The 17,064-nt window shown below is 34.4% G+C and overlaps 3 protein-coding genes across 5 annotated transcripts; 1 reads left to right on the top strand and 2 right to left on the bottom strand.

The window, feature by feature from the left end:
* Window positions 1-1,173: 1,173 nt before the first annotated feature.
* Window positions 1,174-4,608, bottom strand: LOC109797691 (putative pectin methylesterase CGR3). The gene is made up of 7 exons (XM_083077456.1): window positions 4,417-4,608; window positions 4,051-4,204; window positions 3,915-3,954; window positions 3,743-3,784; window positions 2,322-2,696; window positions 1,854-1,909; window positions 1,174-1,689 (listed from the first exon to the last, which is right to left on the bottom strand). The coding sequence occupies exons 2-7, from the start codon at window positions 4,162-4,164 to the stop codon at window positions 1,537-1,539; spliced, it is 780 nt and encodes a 259-aa protein (XP_082933582.1). The 5' UTR covers window positions 4,165-4,204; window positions 4,417-4,608; the 3' UTR covers window positions 1,174-1,536.
* A 162-nt stretch (window positions 4,609-4,770) lies between these two features.
* LOC109797692 (uncharacterized) lies at window positions 4,771-10,550 on the top strand. Of its 3 annotated transcripts, none has more exons than XM_020357804.3 (8): window positions 4,771-5,023; window positions 5,162-5,203; window positions 5,444-5,572; window positions 6,557-6,792; window positions 8,514-8,550; window positions 9,002-9,059; window positions 9,152-9,276; window positions 10,228-10,550. In XM_020357804.3, exons 1-7 carry the CDS (start codon window positions 4,928-4,930, stop codon window positions 9,229-9,231), a joined length of 678 nt encoding a protein of 225 aa, XP_020213393.1. In that variant the 5' UTR covers window positions 4,771-4,927; the 3' UTR covers window positions 9,232-9,276; window positions 10,228-10,550. The 3 variants fall into 3 exon arrangements, with proteins under 3 accessions (XP_020213393.1, XP_020213394.1, XP_020213392.1); XM_020357805.3 differs by lacking the exon at window positions 10,228-10,550 and adding an exon at window positions 9,448-9,823; XM_020357803.3 differs by lacking the exon at window positions 10,228-10,550 and having other exon boundaries at window positions 9,152-9,823.
* A 769-nt stretch (window positions 10,551-11,319) lies between these two features.
* On the bottom strand, window positions 11,320-15,790 carry LOC109796770 (squalene monooxygenase SE1). The gene is made up of 8 exons (XM_020356555.3): window positions 15,316-15,790; window positions 13,880-13,991; window positions 13,551-13,725; window positions 12,975-13,143; window positions 12,531-12,749; window positions 12,123-12,398; window positions 11,704-11,982; window positions 11,320-11,602 (listed from the first exon to the last, which is right to left on the bottom strand). The coding sequence occupies exons 1-8, from the start codon at window positions 15,538-15,540 to the stop codon at window positions 11,498-11,500; spliced, it is 1,560 nt and encodes a 519-aa protein (XP_020212144.1). The 5' UTR covers window positions 15,541-15,790; the 3' UTR covers window positions 11,320-11,497.
* Between the last annotated feature and the right edge of the window lie 1,274 nt (window positions 15,791-17,064).

The raw sequence follows: 17,064 nt of genomic DNA, 5'->3' as shown, positions 1-17,064 counted from the left end.
AAATAATTAAGTTTTCAATCTGTGTAAAATGAGAAAATTTTAATTTATCTCCCTAAATTTTTTTTTGTTTGTCATCCCTCTTATATTTCAAACTTTGTTTTTAGTTTTTATTATTATATAATCGCTTTTAATTACTTATATATTTATTAAAAATCAAGTGATCATCCAAAGTATCATTCAACTATTTATAATACTTCATCGATGTATGATGCTTTTAAATTTTTTAAAATAAATATTATCTATATATATCTTAAAATTATCATTGAGAATAAAAAATATTGACTTTAAATTTTAGATGAGTGAAAATAAAAAAAAAATTACAAAAAGGTTTTTACAGGACCAAAACTAAATACTCAGTTTTTAATCAATTCCTTTTTACAGGACCAAGACTAAATTATTTTGTTTACATAAGTTTAGATGTTTTTACTTGTCACCTAAAGGTTCAATTTCGCGAAGATAGTTATAACCAAAAAAACAGAGTTACTATTGGACTATCCTTAAAATTCGTAATTGTAGTTTTACTTAAAATTCATAATTGTACTATAGAACTATCCAAAAAAATTCATAATTCCTTCTCACTGCAACTCTCGAACAAAGGAAATAAAATTATGTTCCCATTTGCTTATTATTCTCTCAATCTAAGAGAAATATAACTTTTTTCTATTCCCACTCTTCCCATTTTGGCCTATCCTCACTAGTTTCATTCCGTTTTATTAACGAAAAAGCATCAAATACAGTGTGTGCTGGCAATGAATTGCTTTTCTAGTTGAAGTGAAATGTGGTACAATAAAACTCTCGCAACAAACAAAAAAGGCACAAATAAATATCAGAAAGCCTTTTATGCATGATGATAGAATCCATTCCACTTGATAAATAATTCATATTCATCACATCCAGCTAGTAAATTGTTGACTTATGAAAATTAAAAACCATTCGTATCATTGTAGTTAGAAAATTGCAACTAATACGCGGATATTGGGAAAAAAAGAAGGAAAAAAAACTGGTTATATACAGTGTTCTCATTACCAGAATACAGACTATATGCTCAGAACAAGGAATGAAGAATAAGCAAGAGAAAACTTCATTCTAGTTTTCTGGTCTAATGTAGAAGTCAAGTTAGCATGAAGATTTGATTATTCCTCATTTTATATCAGCAATGATTTAGAGGTAATATTGCTAGAGTAAAAACAAATATGTTCATTCATCAGTTCACCAGATTATTCCAGCATATATAATTAGATTCAATTTATATCCCAAGGACAAAGGATTTAAGTACAACAATCACTGCAACTGCACTTAAAGTAACCTATTCAACTGATAAATTAGTTAAATACCGAACTCATATCCTTTACCGCCAGGAGATGGTATGTCAAAGAATATAAATCTATTTTAGTCAGCAACAAACAGATACACCAATTATGGTGAATAGAATTTGATAAAATAAATTACCTATATAGAAGAGAGCGTTCTAGATGAAAACAAAGGGGTAAGCAGCCATTGGGAGCTTCAATGATACAAACGTAATCACCCTGAACGTCAATGGAGAGAGTTCACGTGGAATATCTGGCATCTTGGAACGTATGAACTCTTGGTTGAAGCCTGTGCAAACTTTTTGGAAGCAGCTTCATTCTCCTCTAAGTTAATCTGAAGGAAATACCGCACCCACCAGGATGAACTCCTCATCTTAGCCTGAAGCAAGACATATTAGTATTTTTTTCCCCTCATGTTGTTTTTGAACCAAATATATAGATAGATAACTCATTGGATGATCCAGGATCATGGATCTTCTAAATATTCATCCAAGATCAATAACTGAAAATGAAGTGAAGCAATGATATGTAAAATGTACTCACCGCTCTTCCAAATTTAGAAACATCTGCAACCTTAGCCTTTTGATTATCTGGAAAACCTACATTTACACATAAAATTATCAGATGCCAATATGCCAGACAAAGGTTCAAGAGATTATTGATTGCTGCTAAGATAAAATTTCAATTTTCAAACTACCAGCAACAATAGATGAAAAGCTCAAAATCATGGTGACACATCCAAATTTCAACCAAAGAAAGCCTTAGTAACACACTTCTGCTCTATAAACAAATGTTATAGAGGACGTCGGTCTCAATTCAAGACTCCAAAAAATTAGTTCCTATATAGCTTGAGAACCAAAGTAATGCTGGAAACATACATACTACTTTCATTTCCTCATTATGATTTTGTCACTCTAATAAATCCATAATGCTACATTATAGGAATCTCCTCTGACTGAGAAAGAATTTTTATTTATAAACAGGATTAGGCACTAATTTAAATGCACTTACCAGTAAATATCACTATTCCATCAGTTGATACCCTGGCCAAATCCGGAAGAGTTTTGTTAAGGTATCTGGGAGATAAGTAATCAAGGGCATCCGAAACAATTACGAGAGAGAAAGATTTTGGCCTGTATGGAAGAGGAAACTTGATATCAGCCATACGGACAATGCCTTTGCGGATAAGTGCTTTGCAATTACCATCAGCATCCTCTATATCATAAGGTTCTATACCCCAGGCTTCAGTTTCCTCCTCCTTTAGCAATTTAGAGACCACATAGCAAGTATCAGGACCAACGTGCAAAACTTTATGTAAGCTATCACCGTATGTTTTCTGCAAAACGGGAATTGCACGTTGGACCTCTCCGGTACACAAATAATCACCTGCATTTGGAAGTTAAGCATGTTATTACAATATATATCTGGAAGTAAGAGAAATGCCAAGCTTATTGTGTCTGTACAGATGAACAAGAATATTTGTTATCGAGAATGGTACTAAGTTATGGCTTTTAGGAAAGAGCCGGATGACCATTTCTTAAACAACTCCATAAACTGAACCCTATTTCCAAAAACCTATATCATGATTTACGATATTTTGCAAACATACAAAAATCAGTGTAGTGAATATTAGTTAAGTAATCTCTAAAATGGAGGAGTACCATGACAATTATTCAGTTTAAAACTGCTCTTTCCTTACAGAAAAACACCATCAGCATAAAACCGGGTTGCTAGACAAGATGCAAAACAATGAAGCAACCCAATGAATAGCACTGTAAGACAAAGATATTGTGCACTCATTGATCCGTAAAAGACTAGTAACCGAGGCAATATCTTTTATCCTATTTACACAAGTCAGAACTCAGAAGATGATAACTATAAATAAGCCAACATGCACAGCCAGTACAAAACCAACTAGAATTGTTTCAGTCACACAACTTAAAAAGACAATAACAGGTCTATAAATCATGGCATGATATTTCCATCCTGAAACAAGAAAAGATAAAAACAACTTAACTAACTAGAATCAGAAAACTCTATTGCGGGAAGAACAAACAAGGATTGTTCTTTTGCTTTCACTTCAGTTGCACACTTTAAATCATAATGCACTTTAAGTCATATGCCATATTACGAGAATAACAATAAAAACATTTTGGAGTAAGGAGAAGGGGTAGGATTTTATTTTATTTTATTTAATAAGATGACATAAACTCCAATTGTTACTCAATTAAACCATATCAGCTTCTTAAATAGGAAAATAAAAATGTGCAGTTTTCCATAAAGGTAATGAAATCATATCGATTTAAAAAAAAAAATCAGGCACAATTAATGCAATACCAAACAAAATACCACCGTCATATTTTTAATAACTTCAAAAATAAAAGGTTAAAGCAAACACCATCCAAGACTCGAGGAAAGAAAAACAAAAGTACCTTCAACCCTGCTGACAGACTCCAAACGGCTGCCAAATCCACCTATAAAAAATATCAGAGGAAAAATAAATAAATAAATAAATCGGGAAAGAAAACCACAAAATAACAAGTAACAAACCAATGTAAGGTAAGGAGGCATAACAAAAGAAACAATTGGAATTTGGAACCACACCTGAGCCCTTGTACACATAGGCAATGAGAAACAGGCCTCCCTATAAAAGTTTCCAACCAAAAAGTGATCAGAATCTCCTCCACATAAAACCGTATAATCAAGCTCCATTTTGTGTGAATCTGAATCTATACATTACCACGATTATAAGCCCAACTGACAAAACCGGCGAAGACCTTGATTTCGCAGATGAAAACAAGCCACCTCCACTGTCTCCGAATCGCCGAGACAGATTCGCCGGTCTCCGCGACATGATCCAGTTGTTTATTACCACAACGATGTGATATAGTATTCTGCAAAATCAACCAATGAACATATCAATAGCAAGCTTTATGTTCACTACTAACTTGTAAGCAACCACAGAATATCGTATAATTCACATTCAGACGCAATAAACAATGGGACCTGTTGAAAGCGTAGCATCTATATATCAAACTAAGAAAAAAAATATATATCAAAGGTTGCTCCACAGACATAGGAAGCAAATTATTCCTTAGTATTGCACCTGTTCTAGACGCGGATCCGTACAATGTTCTGAGCAGTGTTATGGAAGCTGCTCTATGCAATGGGTGTCGGAGACTAGATCTGAACTTAGTGCATTTTGTCTATCCTCCACAACGCGCATGGATAAAGAGAAAAAAGGACAGAAACAGAGACTGGGTTCGTGGGAATGTAACTAATGTTCCTGTTATTGTGTTTTTTACCGAGTGTCGGTTAGTTGGTTGGTTCCAAATCCAATAACAACATCCAACGGTGCCCAACCTTGGGCTCATAATGGGCCTCCCATGGGCCCACTTTGTTTAATCATTTCGGCCCAATATAAAAGTTTTTTAGTTTGCTGGTTAATAACTAACCGCATATTTATTGCAATTAACAAAACAAGCGTCTGACGAGTGACGAGGGAGAGTGTCTGTAAATTGCGAGTTTGGAATAAAGCAGAGATAGGAAAAATACGGCAAAGGATGTGTGTGTGGAATCGGTGATCGAAATCGTTGAATGCTATCTTTGTTTACGAAATGAAGGAGGACGCTAACAAAGATAAAGACAAAAACAGGAGGGTTTGGGGAGCTTTACTCTTCGGTTTGATTGGCGCCTCCGTCACTACCTTTGCGGTGAGTCTCTGCGAATTCCTTTTTCTCAATCGATCTTATTTAGGTTTTGCTCGAGGAGATTCCAGATATGGATTTTGTTTTTAATTTTTTAATTTAGCGTTTAGATTTAGAATATTACAATTGCTTCCGAATTTGTAGGTCGGTCAGCTGCGGAGGACTGTTGAATGGTTCTATGTTCAGGTACGGAAAGTGAATTCAAATTTGTTACTAACTAAAGACGTTGAAACCTGTTAGAGCGATTGAATGAGTAATTGTAATATGATATGGAACTATGCATTTCATTGTGTTTTTCGATGATTTGCTTGTGTGAGACCTGAAGAGTCTAGGTTTTTCTCTTCTCGGTTATCTGTGAGCGGTAACGGAGAGATTCATGGTGAAACTGACGGTGTGTGGTTTTGAACACGTTAATCGTTATTGTAGATGTCGAGGACGCAGTCGTCGTGGAAAGGAGAGAGTGGTGGTTCTTTCCGATCAGCTTTTCAGGAGGAAGCATGGAGGAGACACAATAAGCGAATGCAAGAGGAGTTGGAGGAGGAGATGGAAAGAGTCGTGAGTTTTTTTTTTTTCTTTTTCTTTTTCTTTTTTATTTCTCTACTTCTGTTATTATTATTGTTATATATATGAACTTTGCAATTGCATTCTTGAAATCTGAGATGGAAAGATGTGCTCTGTGGTATTTTTTTCAGAAGGTCTAAACACTATATTTTGCGAAGAAATCAAATTTAATGCTTCATAGTGAGCCGGAAAAACATGTTAATTTTAGCTTGCATGAATGTTTGATTGGATGGTTGTTTTAGGCACTTTGGCTTGAGCTAAGGTGATTTAGAACAATATACCTAAGCTGAGGGGACTCATCTAGGCTGACTAGCCTAGAGTACTCCTTTAGGGCAAAGTACTCACTTGGAGTTTTTCCGATACTCTGAGATTTGATGAAAAAGTAAATCTCAATATTATAATATTATTTAGAAAAGTGTGAATGATATAAGGCACTGAAAGTCTGTTTATAATAAACGATAATAAAAATACTAGCTAAATCTTAATGAATTATAAAATCCTCATCAAATATGGTTTTTCCGAAATGAGACTTAACTGAATGAAATCAAATGGGAAATGTTCATATGACTAGCCATAAAAGGCAATCTATGGCATGTTAATGTTTTGAGGTGTAGAAGTTACAATACAGTTATGCAGGTTTTTTTAGTAAATAATAATTTTTATTTAAATTAATAAGAAATTACTAAGTTATCTGATACAAAGTGTATAGTTACCATGATAAATAAAGGGTAAAAATGTCTCAAAATTTGTTTATGCAAAAATAATAAATGACCTTTATATATTGTTATTCATAATATTTTCCTAAGAAATATATAACTTATTGAAGATCAAAAGCCTGAAAATAAAAATAAGATATACTTCATAAGAGGGAATTCTAAATGTCCATGAATAACATGATAATCCCTAAATTATGCATTACGCCTTAAATATGCTTCTGCATCACTTGTCACTAGGTGATTTTCCATCTACTATTTGCAGGAGCGAATAAGGCGTATGCAAAGTGTGTTTAACAGAGAAAGGAATAAGTATAAAAGAAGCTATGAGAGCTGGAGGGAAAGCGGTCCTGGTGCATATCATCAGCATTACCAGAGAGAAGATTGGTACTGGAAGGCTGATACGTCCTTTAGAGACAGGAGGACTAATTATCGAGAAACTCCAAGAGAGAGTGGAACCTATGCATTATCACATCACTACTCAGTTTTGGGTCTTGATAGGTACTCATAGAAATCTTGAATAATGAACCACCCATCTAATATGTTGTTTCACAGGAAATACCATGTTTTTACTTCCATTACTTGAGGAAATACAATATAGTTTTCATATCATTGGAAAAAAAACAAGAGACTTGTGTTGAAAGGAAGAAAATGTCTGATGAAGAGAATATTATATAGGCTCCTTATAAAATACATTCAAAGCATTCAATGAACACTCTCATTCTAAGCAACATTGTTGTTAAGATCATGATTAAGATCATCAGATTGCAAGATCCTATGATCTTTGAAGCTAGAAGTGAGCTGGATTGGTTGTTGGATAACAACTCTGAGATCACAGTAAGGATGATCATCTTATCCATACAATTGCATGATAGCCAATCCTATTTCTGGTGCATTTTTATTCCTGTTTTGTGACCTGATATGAAAAGCATACCTTTTCATCCAAGTTTCTTTCCATTTTTGTATGTTCCAAAGCTCCTTCTAGTTGCATAACTAGTGTCCTAGTTTTGTGACCTGATATGAAAATCATACCCTAATTGTTCAGCTATTCACAGTTGTTTAAATCTTTTGGCCTTTGTTTCCTGGGTCGTAACTCTGCCTTTGGCACTACTAGGTCACAGCTCTGCCTTGGGCTTTAATTTCTCTTGTGCCCTCTGGTGTTGGGTTTGCACTTCTTATCAATTTGTGCGTGCCTCTGTTCTGTGATTTGTTTTTGTTGTGCCTTTCTTTTGTCTGTCTCTTATGCCTTTGTTCTTCTCTTTTAAGAAAAAGATGGTTTCAAATCTCATGAAAAACTTATGCTCACTTGTGTGACTAATTAGGAATAGCATTGAATCTTAAGCTTATGAATTTTTTTAGTTTAAGTTTAATTCAAATTCAATGATGCGATATGGATTTAGAGGTTATTTTCCTTATTTATGCTATTTTCTATGCATATGTACATGTTTTAAGTATATTTTTTGTATTGTTATCAGGATCTTGTAACCTGAGCTACAATCCTACTATTTACTATCTTTCAATCCCCTCCCGATCCTAAGATCTTGATTTTGACAACATTGTTAAGCAATATGTAATTATAAACTCAAACAAGTATTGAGCATATGATTTTGATACCTACGAATAGTTGCAACATGCAACTTCTGATAGAACTGGGCATACAGTAGATGAGGAGGAGCAGGCCCAAGTGGATCATGTTCTAGACCTGATTCAAAAGAAACCCACAGAATGGAGAGATTAACTTCAAGGAGAAACAGGGTGATCCATGTGAAGGAGTGACGGTTAGCAGAATAGCTGAATAGGTGGGATTTAGTTTTGTGAGACTAGCTTTTGGGGTGCGGGTCAGGCATTCTAGAGTAGAAGTATGAGGGGACACGGGGATCACTCTGACAAGAAGTACCATCTCCTCTGAACCAAAAATGTGCCTCATCCTCTGAACCAATAAATATGCGACACTTGTCAATGATTTTAAGTAAATTATTCATTTAAAATTCTGAAGATTAATCAGCCTCTCTTTCAGAGGAAATAGCATTTTTCTTCTGGACAGGGTGGATGTTTGGAGTATCATGGTTTGGGAGAGGGAATGGCATTTCTATACTGTAACTGCTAATTGAGTGTGTGTTCTTTTTCTAATTCAACAAAGCCATCCTCTGTTTTTAAGTTAGTTTGGTTGTTTTACATTCATGATTAGACATTGAATTTAACGCTCTTTTGATGAACCTCAGGTTTAGAAAAACACCATATTCAGAGGCTGAGATTAAGGTAACTCATCTTTTCATCACAATGCCTTGCACATTACTGTCAGTGTTTTACTAAGATTTTATCCACCAGTTATTGTATGCATCTACTTGGCTAGGTAAATGAACTTGTTTTATTTTACTTTCAATGACTATAGTAGAAACTTGCTACAACATAATGGTGGGTTTGGGCGTCACTCTTGAACACTAGTTTCATAACTTTTCTGTTGAAAATTAGTGAAGCCATACAAAATGATGTCATGGAGAGTATAGTATTGAAAATTAGTGTTCTATTTTCAATCATGTAATTGTCATGAATTAGTCCTGATTTGATTTCGTGTAGTGTGTTGTCTCCATATTTTTGTTAAATATGTTAGTATTGTTTATACTATTTTGCTAGTTTCCCTCAGTGTTATCTATATTACCTTTTAATTCTGTCTTCATTTCATTTATAAATTATCCTCTCATCTCTGCAGACAGCATTTAGGACCAAGGCGAAGGAGTATCATCCTGATCAAAACCAAGATAATATAGGTAGGTGTTGACTTATACTCGGTGCATACTATTTAGTAGCCTCTAGCCATGATTTTACTGATCACAGGTCAATGTATGTGGAAATGTTACAGTGGCTGCTGAGGCAAAGTTCAAGGAAGTGTTGACTTCATATGAGGCCATAAAACAGGAAAGGAGGAACCATCATTTGTAATTGCCTAAATCTGCCCAACTATCCTGGGATCCAAAAGTATGCGAGGTATTCCAAATAAATAAAGTTCCTCGTTACATCATTGAATTATCATCCAACTAAAATAGTTGTCTGTGAGTAAATTTTCTGCAATAATTAGATAACTAGATTATGGTTTTTTTTAATTATGAAATTCATCAAATATAAGGTTATGTATTAATTATTTAGCATCCCAACCAGATATTTAATGCCCCTGGAATGTGGTCTCAATAGATTCGAGGGGGTTGTATTTTCCCATCAATTCACTTCCTGTACACAGCTGGAGCTCACCAAAGTAACCACAAACTATTTTGTCACACAAATGTATTACTACTAGTACTACTACGTACTATGTTAGACACACGTGGCTTGCAGTACCCTTGTCAATCACGATTACTACACATAATGTTAGTCACATGATGACTAACACTTGGTTTGACGACCTATTCATTATTTTATTTTATTTTTTACTGCAACCCATTCATTATCTTATTCACTATTCCTACATATATAACGTTTACCACGAATGGAACGGTCATTTATGTAAGGCATTTTCCCTTTGTAGTTTGGACTTTAAGTGCCAACTTTATTTATCTGTCTTTATTTGTCAACTAATTTATCAATTACCTCGTAGCAACTTAATAAGTGTTTTCCTTTTCAAGTAACTAATGTAATTAGATTCCTGAATAGATTAGGTTTTGGTAAGGGCAGAAAAATATCATTGATGCTAATAAAGTAAAAATGGTACATGTTTCTTGTGGTTAATATTTTACTTCCGTGTTCTTTTGGAAAGGAAGCTGGATTGTATGTGTGTGGGGTTCATTAAAAAGTTGGAATTTTAGTCTTATGCATAAGATTGTATTGATGATAACAGTTCAAATTTAGTTTTCCCCCCATCAAAAATAGAATGTAACGCCTGTTTAACACATACTTGCATAACTCGTTTGGCATGCTCAAAGTCTAGTAATCAATTGTTGGCAGCATGACTTGATTGTGTGGCTATGTCATCGCCAAGCGTCAAACGCGGGTAAACATAAGACTGTATATGGAAAGAGGCAGTGCCCTAGACTCAAGTGCTTTCCGAAGGTTGTCATATTGTCTCGTACAGAAATGAGCGTAGTTTTTCTTCCATTATTTAATATATTCATTAGAGTTTCTTAAATATTGTTTTTTAATTTTGTAGTACTTTACATTTCCTAAATTCTCAATTCGGTCTTTCGCCCCTTTTTTTAATTATGGGAAGGGGCAAGGCCCAAAATCAGTAGTATGTTTTATTTAATCTTATTGATTTACATTTCCTAAAATCTAATTTCGGTCTTTCGCCCCTTTTTGGGGAGCAGCAAGGCCCAAAATCACTAGTATGTTTTATTTAAACTTATTTTCTTTGTGAACAAAGTTCGCATGGTACCGGATGAGCTGAATTTGTAGTGAATTCTGATGACACAGCTAAAGTAAGATAGAAAAGTGAGTTTAGATTGTAAAAATCCGGCAAATATGTTGAGAAAAAGTATAGTGAATGATAAGTGCTTGATTCTGAATTATGCAGGATGGTATGGCGGAACACTCTCTTCTATTTATAAGATCTAATTTAGAACATCTGTTTATTTATTTATAAAAGATTCAATTTATATTATCTGTCTTATATATTAATTATTTTATAATAAAATATTTCTAATTAAAGATTTTTTATTTAATAAAGTATATTAATTATGAACTTTTTAAAAAACTTGTACTTTAATTGGTTAGAATAAAGATGAATATTAAGAGAGAAAAGTAGTGTAAGACATGTATTTTAATTTGTTAAAAAATGAGTATTAGGAAATAAAATAGGATAATGATAATTAAAAAAAGCACATATATATATAAATAAATTAAATTTATTATTATAAACTAAATTAACTATTTTTAAACACTAAATGTTTTCAACTAAATTCCTCGGGATCTGTACGGAATTTTATGATTGATTCTTTGGAATTGGTAGCATTCGACCCTGAATAACCTGTGATTAAAAGGACAAAAACAAACAGTTGAAAGTCAAACTTCAAAATGGGGATCTCACTAGAAGAAAAAAAATTTGAAAAAATCAAGATTTTATTCTGAAAACGATTCTACAGAAAATTCATACATAAAGCCAGAATGTTTACTGGAATTTCGGAATGAAATTCAATGAACCCAATAAATTTCGGAAAACGGGAAAGCACTGCAAGCGCATCTTGATCCTTGATCTCGACTCATGAAAACGAATTCACGTTTATGAAGCGGGGGGATTGCGGTAGTAAGCTGGAACAGTTGCAGGGAAGAACATCTGACGGACTCCTTCGGCCTTAATTATTGGCAAGATGATTCCAGATGCACTCTGACCAGATAAAATTGTTTTTTGTAATTAGGGTGAAGGCGGTTTTCCGACTAATTATCCAGATAAAAATAACAACGAATCAAAAAAACGTTCCTACTTACAGAAATTAATCGGACTCCAATCCAAATCCGTTTAGGTGAGGGAAATGGTAGCAATAAACGACCAACACCATATATTGCGACAGCAAAGAAATGGAGAACCAGGCTCAAGGGCCGAGGGTTTAATCCTGAAAGCAAAGAGACTGGCCCCTCCGAGAATAGACCTCCAAGGCTAAGATAATCGAAACAAGCTTGGCGCATTTCCTTCCTTGCTGGATCAGGTGATGCGCAGAAGACCTTGTAAAGGGCTCCTGCCAACGTATTTATAGTGGATGCCACAGGCTGCCAATTGAAAGATTAAAGATAGTTTAGGTAACAAGCAGAGTCACATGACTTCATGAACGCTTATTCATTTGAATAGTTGAGAAGGGAAAAAAAATAGCATGAGGTGTTTGCCTCAATTCAAGGTCAGAACAAATTACCTTGCGTAAGGTATAGAAGGATTCAAGGTATTTGCAAAGGCTGGAGGCATCATTCAGGTCACGCAAAGGCCTGAGAAGATTTCGCAGCACTACTATATCAGATAATGCCACAGTCATTCCACCACCAGTTAGAGGATGGCGCATGTTGAATGCATCTCCCATCAGGAGGGCTCCAGGTGTAGGATAAGGAGCTGCTGGCATGCTTCTGTTTGGCATTGTCCTGATGTTGCCTTTGTCCACAGCAGCTATGAAAGCATCATGAAGCTCAGAAGGAACCTGCATTAATTTCCCCTTTTCATTATCTAACACTTAGCTGAGAATGTGAAATAAGTTCTGCTCTCATTGAAATAAAGGACTTGCAAAGGTTTAAAAGGAATTTGTAGGACCACTCTGGCATATATGGGATACCTGTGGAGCTACCACCGTCTTCAAATAATTTTCCATTTCACCATTGGAAATAGATGGAACTTTCTGACCAGGAACATCAACCAGACAGCGGATTTCTGTACTACTTATAGGATAGAACAGAACTGGCGAAGGATCTCCCAGTATGACATGGCCATGATTTGCACAAGGAAGTTCACAATTCTCCAAAACTAAGCCAACGAAACAAGAGGGAACATCTACCTGCAAACAAAGCAATTATAAAAATACCAGCAATCAGGATTCAACAGACTACTCACCAGTCCAAACATGATTAACAAGAACATTTTAACCGGGAGAGGAGGTGGGGGAGACCCCCCAAATGAATAATAGGAAAATGTAAATTCATTGTAAGGAAGCCTGGCACTTCATTGACACTGAGCACTGTATCAAGTCTTTAAGCTTTATTAAGCTAAAAAAGTTTATCACCTTAGGATTACAAAGAGAACGGCGCAAGTTTGAGAAACAGCCATCACAAACAATGGTAAGGGGAGCACAGGCTGATAATTCCTTACTATCCTTCGTTTTGTAGAGCACACCTTTAATTATCCCCTTCTCTTCAAGTAGGGAAGTAACTGTTCCTTGCTCCAGTCGTACACTACAAAACATTAAATAAAAATACATAATCACATGGATATATGTGTAAACAAAAAAATACCTTCAGTTCAAATTTAGAATGGTGGGTCTATTTTCATTTGTTAAATATCAATTATGAGTTATATTGACAAAAAATAGTGAGCACTTATAGCATATGGCTGTCTGTATGATCAGATATAGGAAGACAACCTGATTGCATAAATAACTTCAAACCAAAGTAATTTGGTTTCAAGTTACGTGATTAAAATATCTACCCAAGTCAGCTCAAATAGCATCTATGTGAAAAATTGAAATGAGGTCAAATGATATGCTTTTCAAAAACACAACAAAATCGTATATGTAGAATCGTAGCAAATCATTTTTTTGTAGGACAAACGGGGACTGCAAAGTCAAGGAAGAAACCAATACTTGGGAAGGGAGGCAGCCTTCTCTCTCATCCTCTGAATAAAACGCCCATTGTGAAAGCTTCTGCCTGTGACATTTGAATGAAACTTATCCAGCGGATATGAGAGTCGTGTGTGTTTCCCATCCTTGAAAAGAGCATAACCAAACACTTGCTGAGCATCAATTTTCTCCACACAGTCTGCAGTAATAGACGAGCCATGATCATTCTCTATTTTGCTCTAGCCGGAGTTAAAAAGACCAAAGATTTTGTGTATTTCCAGCACTAGCAATCAATCACAGTCTAAAAGTACAAAATATTATATCCCGAGTGCGCGCGGTTAAGTTTGCACTACCTTCAAGTCCCAGCTCAATTAATTTGAGATAGCCTCCAGGTTGTAGCAACTCTCCAACAATTCGGTCTGGTTCACTCAAATCTCTTTCTATGACAAGTACACGACGTCCATCCTACATTAGATAATAGTTATGCTGTCAAAACTTAATAGTGAATCAGTTTTAGAAAAGAGTACTTAAAAATAATTCCAAAAAAATGTACTCTAATTGATCAACGCTACAACACAAAAGATACCAGATAAAAGGGTGGTTAATTGGTTATATCTATACAATACACCCAGCTTCTCTTCCATCTAGCTTTCTCCCTTTTTTTTTTCTTATCTCTTTATTTTTCATTACATTATTTATCACATCTATCGTTTCTCTTGGTTCGTTTATTTATTTATTTCTCTTTCTTTCATTCTTCTTACACTCCAAAAGTGGAAAGTGGGTTGTTCGTTTAATCTACCAGAAAAATAGTGGTCGTCTTTCAAAATTAATAATCATGTAAGAACTGCAATCAAGCCACATAAACAGCATCGTCAAGTTTATATAAAGATTAAAGAATCTCCACCAGTAAAGTGAAATTCTCTAGCCTCACATTTAAATTGGACGCAAGATAAAGTAATAGTGAAAACCAAACTGTTTTTCTGTATCTCTGTAATCAAAACTGTTCATTTATGGAAACAAACAAAACAACCAGCAGCTTTAGATTAGAAGCAAGGATGTTACGCTGCACCACCACTTAAAATTGAAAACATAATTTTCAAAAACATTCCTCACTGCTTGTCCTTTAACATTTTCTTTTAAAAAAATAATAATAAAGTAAAAGTACCTAATGTCTTGATCATCCTAAATCAGACAAATTACATCTTCAGCTGCTTAGAAGAAAAACAAAAAATATTCAAACTCCAGAGTGTTCGACTTTCAAAGTCTTCAGATGCAGGATCCATCACCTGCCAATGGAGTATTATAATTTTTCTTCACCACACGTGGTTAACAATAAAATCAGAGACATTCTACAAATAAAAAAATAAAAATAAAAATAAAAATCAGAGACAAACGTTATATTTCAAATTGCCGGAAGCAATGAAGAAAAGCAATATTTCGTAACATTTTTCTCTCAAATCTAAACAAACTAATAAAAGCAATAAGCACTCCTAGAGCAATTCTCTATTAGCACCAACCAACAATGTGCCTGCGGTTGACCTCGCTCCCAAAACCTCTGTTTCTAAAACGCTACTTGCAAGCGAAACTCAACCTTACTCGCAAATAAAACCATAAATCAAAATGCACGTCCATCATTATCAACAATCAATCGACCTTCCGTCATCGAAGAAACGACAATACGTTTTCGTCAGGTTTCGGATAAAATACAAGAGATATATAGGCGTAAACTACGAAGAAACAGGCATCGGAATCGATACACCTAAACTCCAAAAAAGAGAGATCAAAATACCTTGCCGAGAGTGTGAGCGAGAGCGGAGCCAGCGACACCGGCTCCGACAATGATGACGTCGACGTCTCCGTCTCCGCGGCGGTTGGAGGAAATGCATTGTCCGGCGGCGGTGGTAATGTTGTTATCCGCGCAACGGTTGTTCTTCGGTGCGAGAAGAAAATTGAGGAGCGCGAGGAGGCCGAGGAGGGCGCATATGATCGATCCAAGGACGTAGGAGTCCATCATTATGGCGAAAACGACGGTGCGGTGCTCTCTGTGATGTGAATTTAGAAAGGTTGTGTTTACGTGGTTTAACTAAAGATAAAGGGAGTGGAGAAGGAGAAGCTTCCAGAAGGGCGTGAATGGTGGTAGCCATGGCATGGCTCGTATGGCTGTACGGCACTGAAAAAAGGATAATTCCAAATAACTTTTTCACCTCCTCAGTATTGGACCATTGCCATCCAAGAGGCAACTCTCTCTCGCGACTCCTATGTCTGCTGTATTTTCCATTACTTTTTACTATTTTCTACTTCACAATCTCTCTTCTTATTTTATTTTATTTATAAATAAATAAATAAAGTAACACGGAATGCTACTTTCTTATTTAAATATATATATATATGTGTGTGGTTCTCCAATTTTTTTTACAAGAAATACCGGGATTTTTTTTAATTCAATTATTTATAGAACTAAAAAGATAAAATTTATGAAATTATAGAAAATTAAAAAAATAATATATATATATATAAAGATTAAAATAATATATTTTCAAGATTAAAATATTAATTGTTATTTAATTAATTAAAATATGTAAATCATGTTTTCTAATTTTAGTAAAAGAGATAATGAATTTTAGTTATGTGCAACATTTATTGTAAAATAATTAAGAGTACTTTAGATAAAATATAAATTAATGTAAGAGATAAATTTGGAGAAAATATGTGACACATTGATAATGTATACTCCTCTGAATATATATATAAGCAAAAAATGTTTAAAATTTTAAATTAAAATATAAACAAATTTTATTGAAGTTTATAACATTCCACCTTTCATAATAAATTAATATAATATTTTTAATTAATTAATTGAGATAATATTATATTATGAGTGATATTTAAAAATAACAGTAATTATTTTTTCTTATTCCAAAATAGTGAGAGATAATGATTGGACTTTTGTCAACGAGTTATGCAAGGGTTAGGATTAACATTTCATTTAAATGTGATAATAGACTTAAGGTTGTCACACTTATTCCTAACTCTTGCTTCTCATGGTCTGAAGATGGAAGGGAATTAGAGGTTGCAAGAGAAGAGCTTGAAGATCCAAACCAAGATTTAAGTGTTTAAGGTAACGGTGAGTGAGAACCTCACTTTAAATTGTGAGTTATCTGTTTAGGTAAAAGGATTAATCCCGAATCTTGTAGGTTGTATATGTATGTATGTGGTAAAACCCAAATCTTGTTTTTGATTGTAACGTGTATATGATGTCTCTTTAAATTTTTAAACATGCTACCACGCTATAAATGTGCTATAAATATGTTAATTTGTCTTTGTTTATGAATTTATAAGTGTTTGTAGGTTCCTAGGGGACCCCTAAAGATGTGTGTAATCAATTTTCAGATAAACAATTTTGAGTTAGAATCCCCTCGATAAAATCAAATTAATTAGGTTATATGTGTCTTCTTTCTAATATAAATTCATGTATATTATGGAATCCATCAAATGTGTAAATCACAATTATGCAAAGTGTGAAATTATTGATATCGCA

This window comes from Cajanus cajan, chromosome 6 (genome assembly GCF_000230855.2).
Source record: "Cajanus cajan strain Asha chromosome 6, NIPB_CcT2T_4, whole genome shotgun sequence".
In the NCBI taxonomy this organism is placed as follows: Eukaryota; Viridiplantae; Streptophyta; class Magnoliopsida; order Fabales; family Fabaceae; genus Cajanus; species Cajanus cajan.
The sequence above is the reverse complement of the archived record's forward strand: the minus strand, read 5'-3'. Positions and strand labels throughout refer to the sequence as shown.

Coding starts and splice junctions, on each gene's coding strand:
- LOC109797691 (XM_083077456.1), bottom strand. CDS start 4,164: ATGTCGCGGAGACCGGCGAATCTGTCTCGGCGATTCGGAGACAGTGGA. Junction 3,955..4,050: donor CAGTTGGGCTTATAATCGTG/GTAATGTATAGA, acceptor AAACTTTTATAG/GGAGGCCTGTTTCTCATTGC. Junction 2,697..3,742: donor GTCTGTCAGCAGGGTTGAAG/GTACTTTTGTTT, acceptor TTCCAAATGCAG/GTGATTATTTGTGTACCGGA.
- LOC109796770 (XM_020356555.3), bottom strand. CDS start 15,540: ATGATGGACTCCTACGTCCTTGGATCGATCATATGCGCCCTCCTCGGC. Junction 13,992..15,315: donor TCGCTCACACTCTCGGCAAG/GTATTTTGATCT, acceptor TATCTAATGTAG/GATGGACGTCGTGTACTTGT. Junction 13,726..13,879: donor AATTGAGCTGGGACTTGAAG/GTAGTGCAAACT, acceptor CTATTACTGCAG/ACTGTGTGGAGAAAATTGAT.
- LOC109797692 (XM_020357804.3), top strand. CDS start 4,928: ATGAAGGAGGACGCTAACAAAGATAAAGACAAAAACAGGAGGGTTTGG. Junction 5,024..5,161: donor CCTCCGTCACTACCTTTGCG/GTGAGTCTCTGC, acceptor CCGAATTTGTAG/GTCGGTCAGCTGCGGAGGAC. Junction 8,551..9,001: donor ATTCAGAGGCTGAGATTAAG/GTAACTCATCTT, acceptor TCATCTCTGCAG/ACAGCATTTAGGACCAAGGC.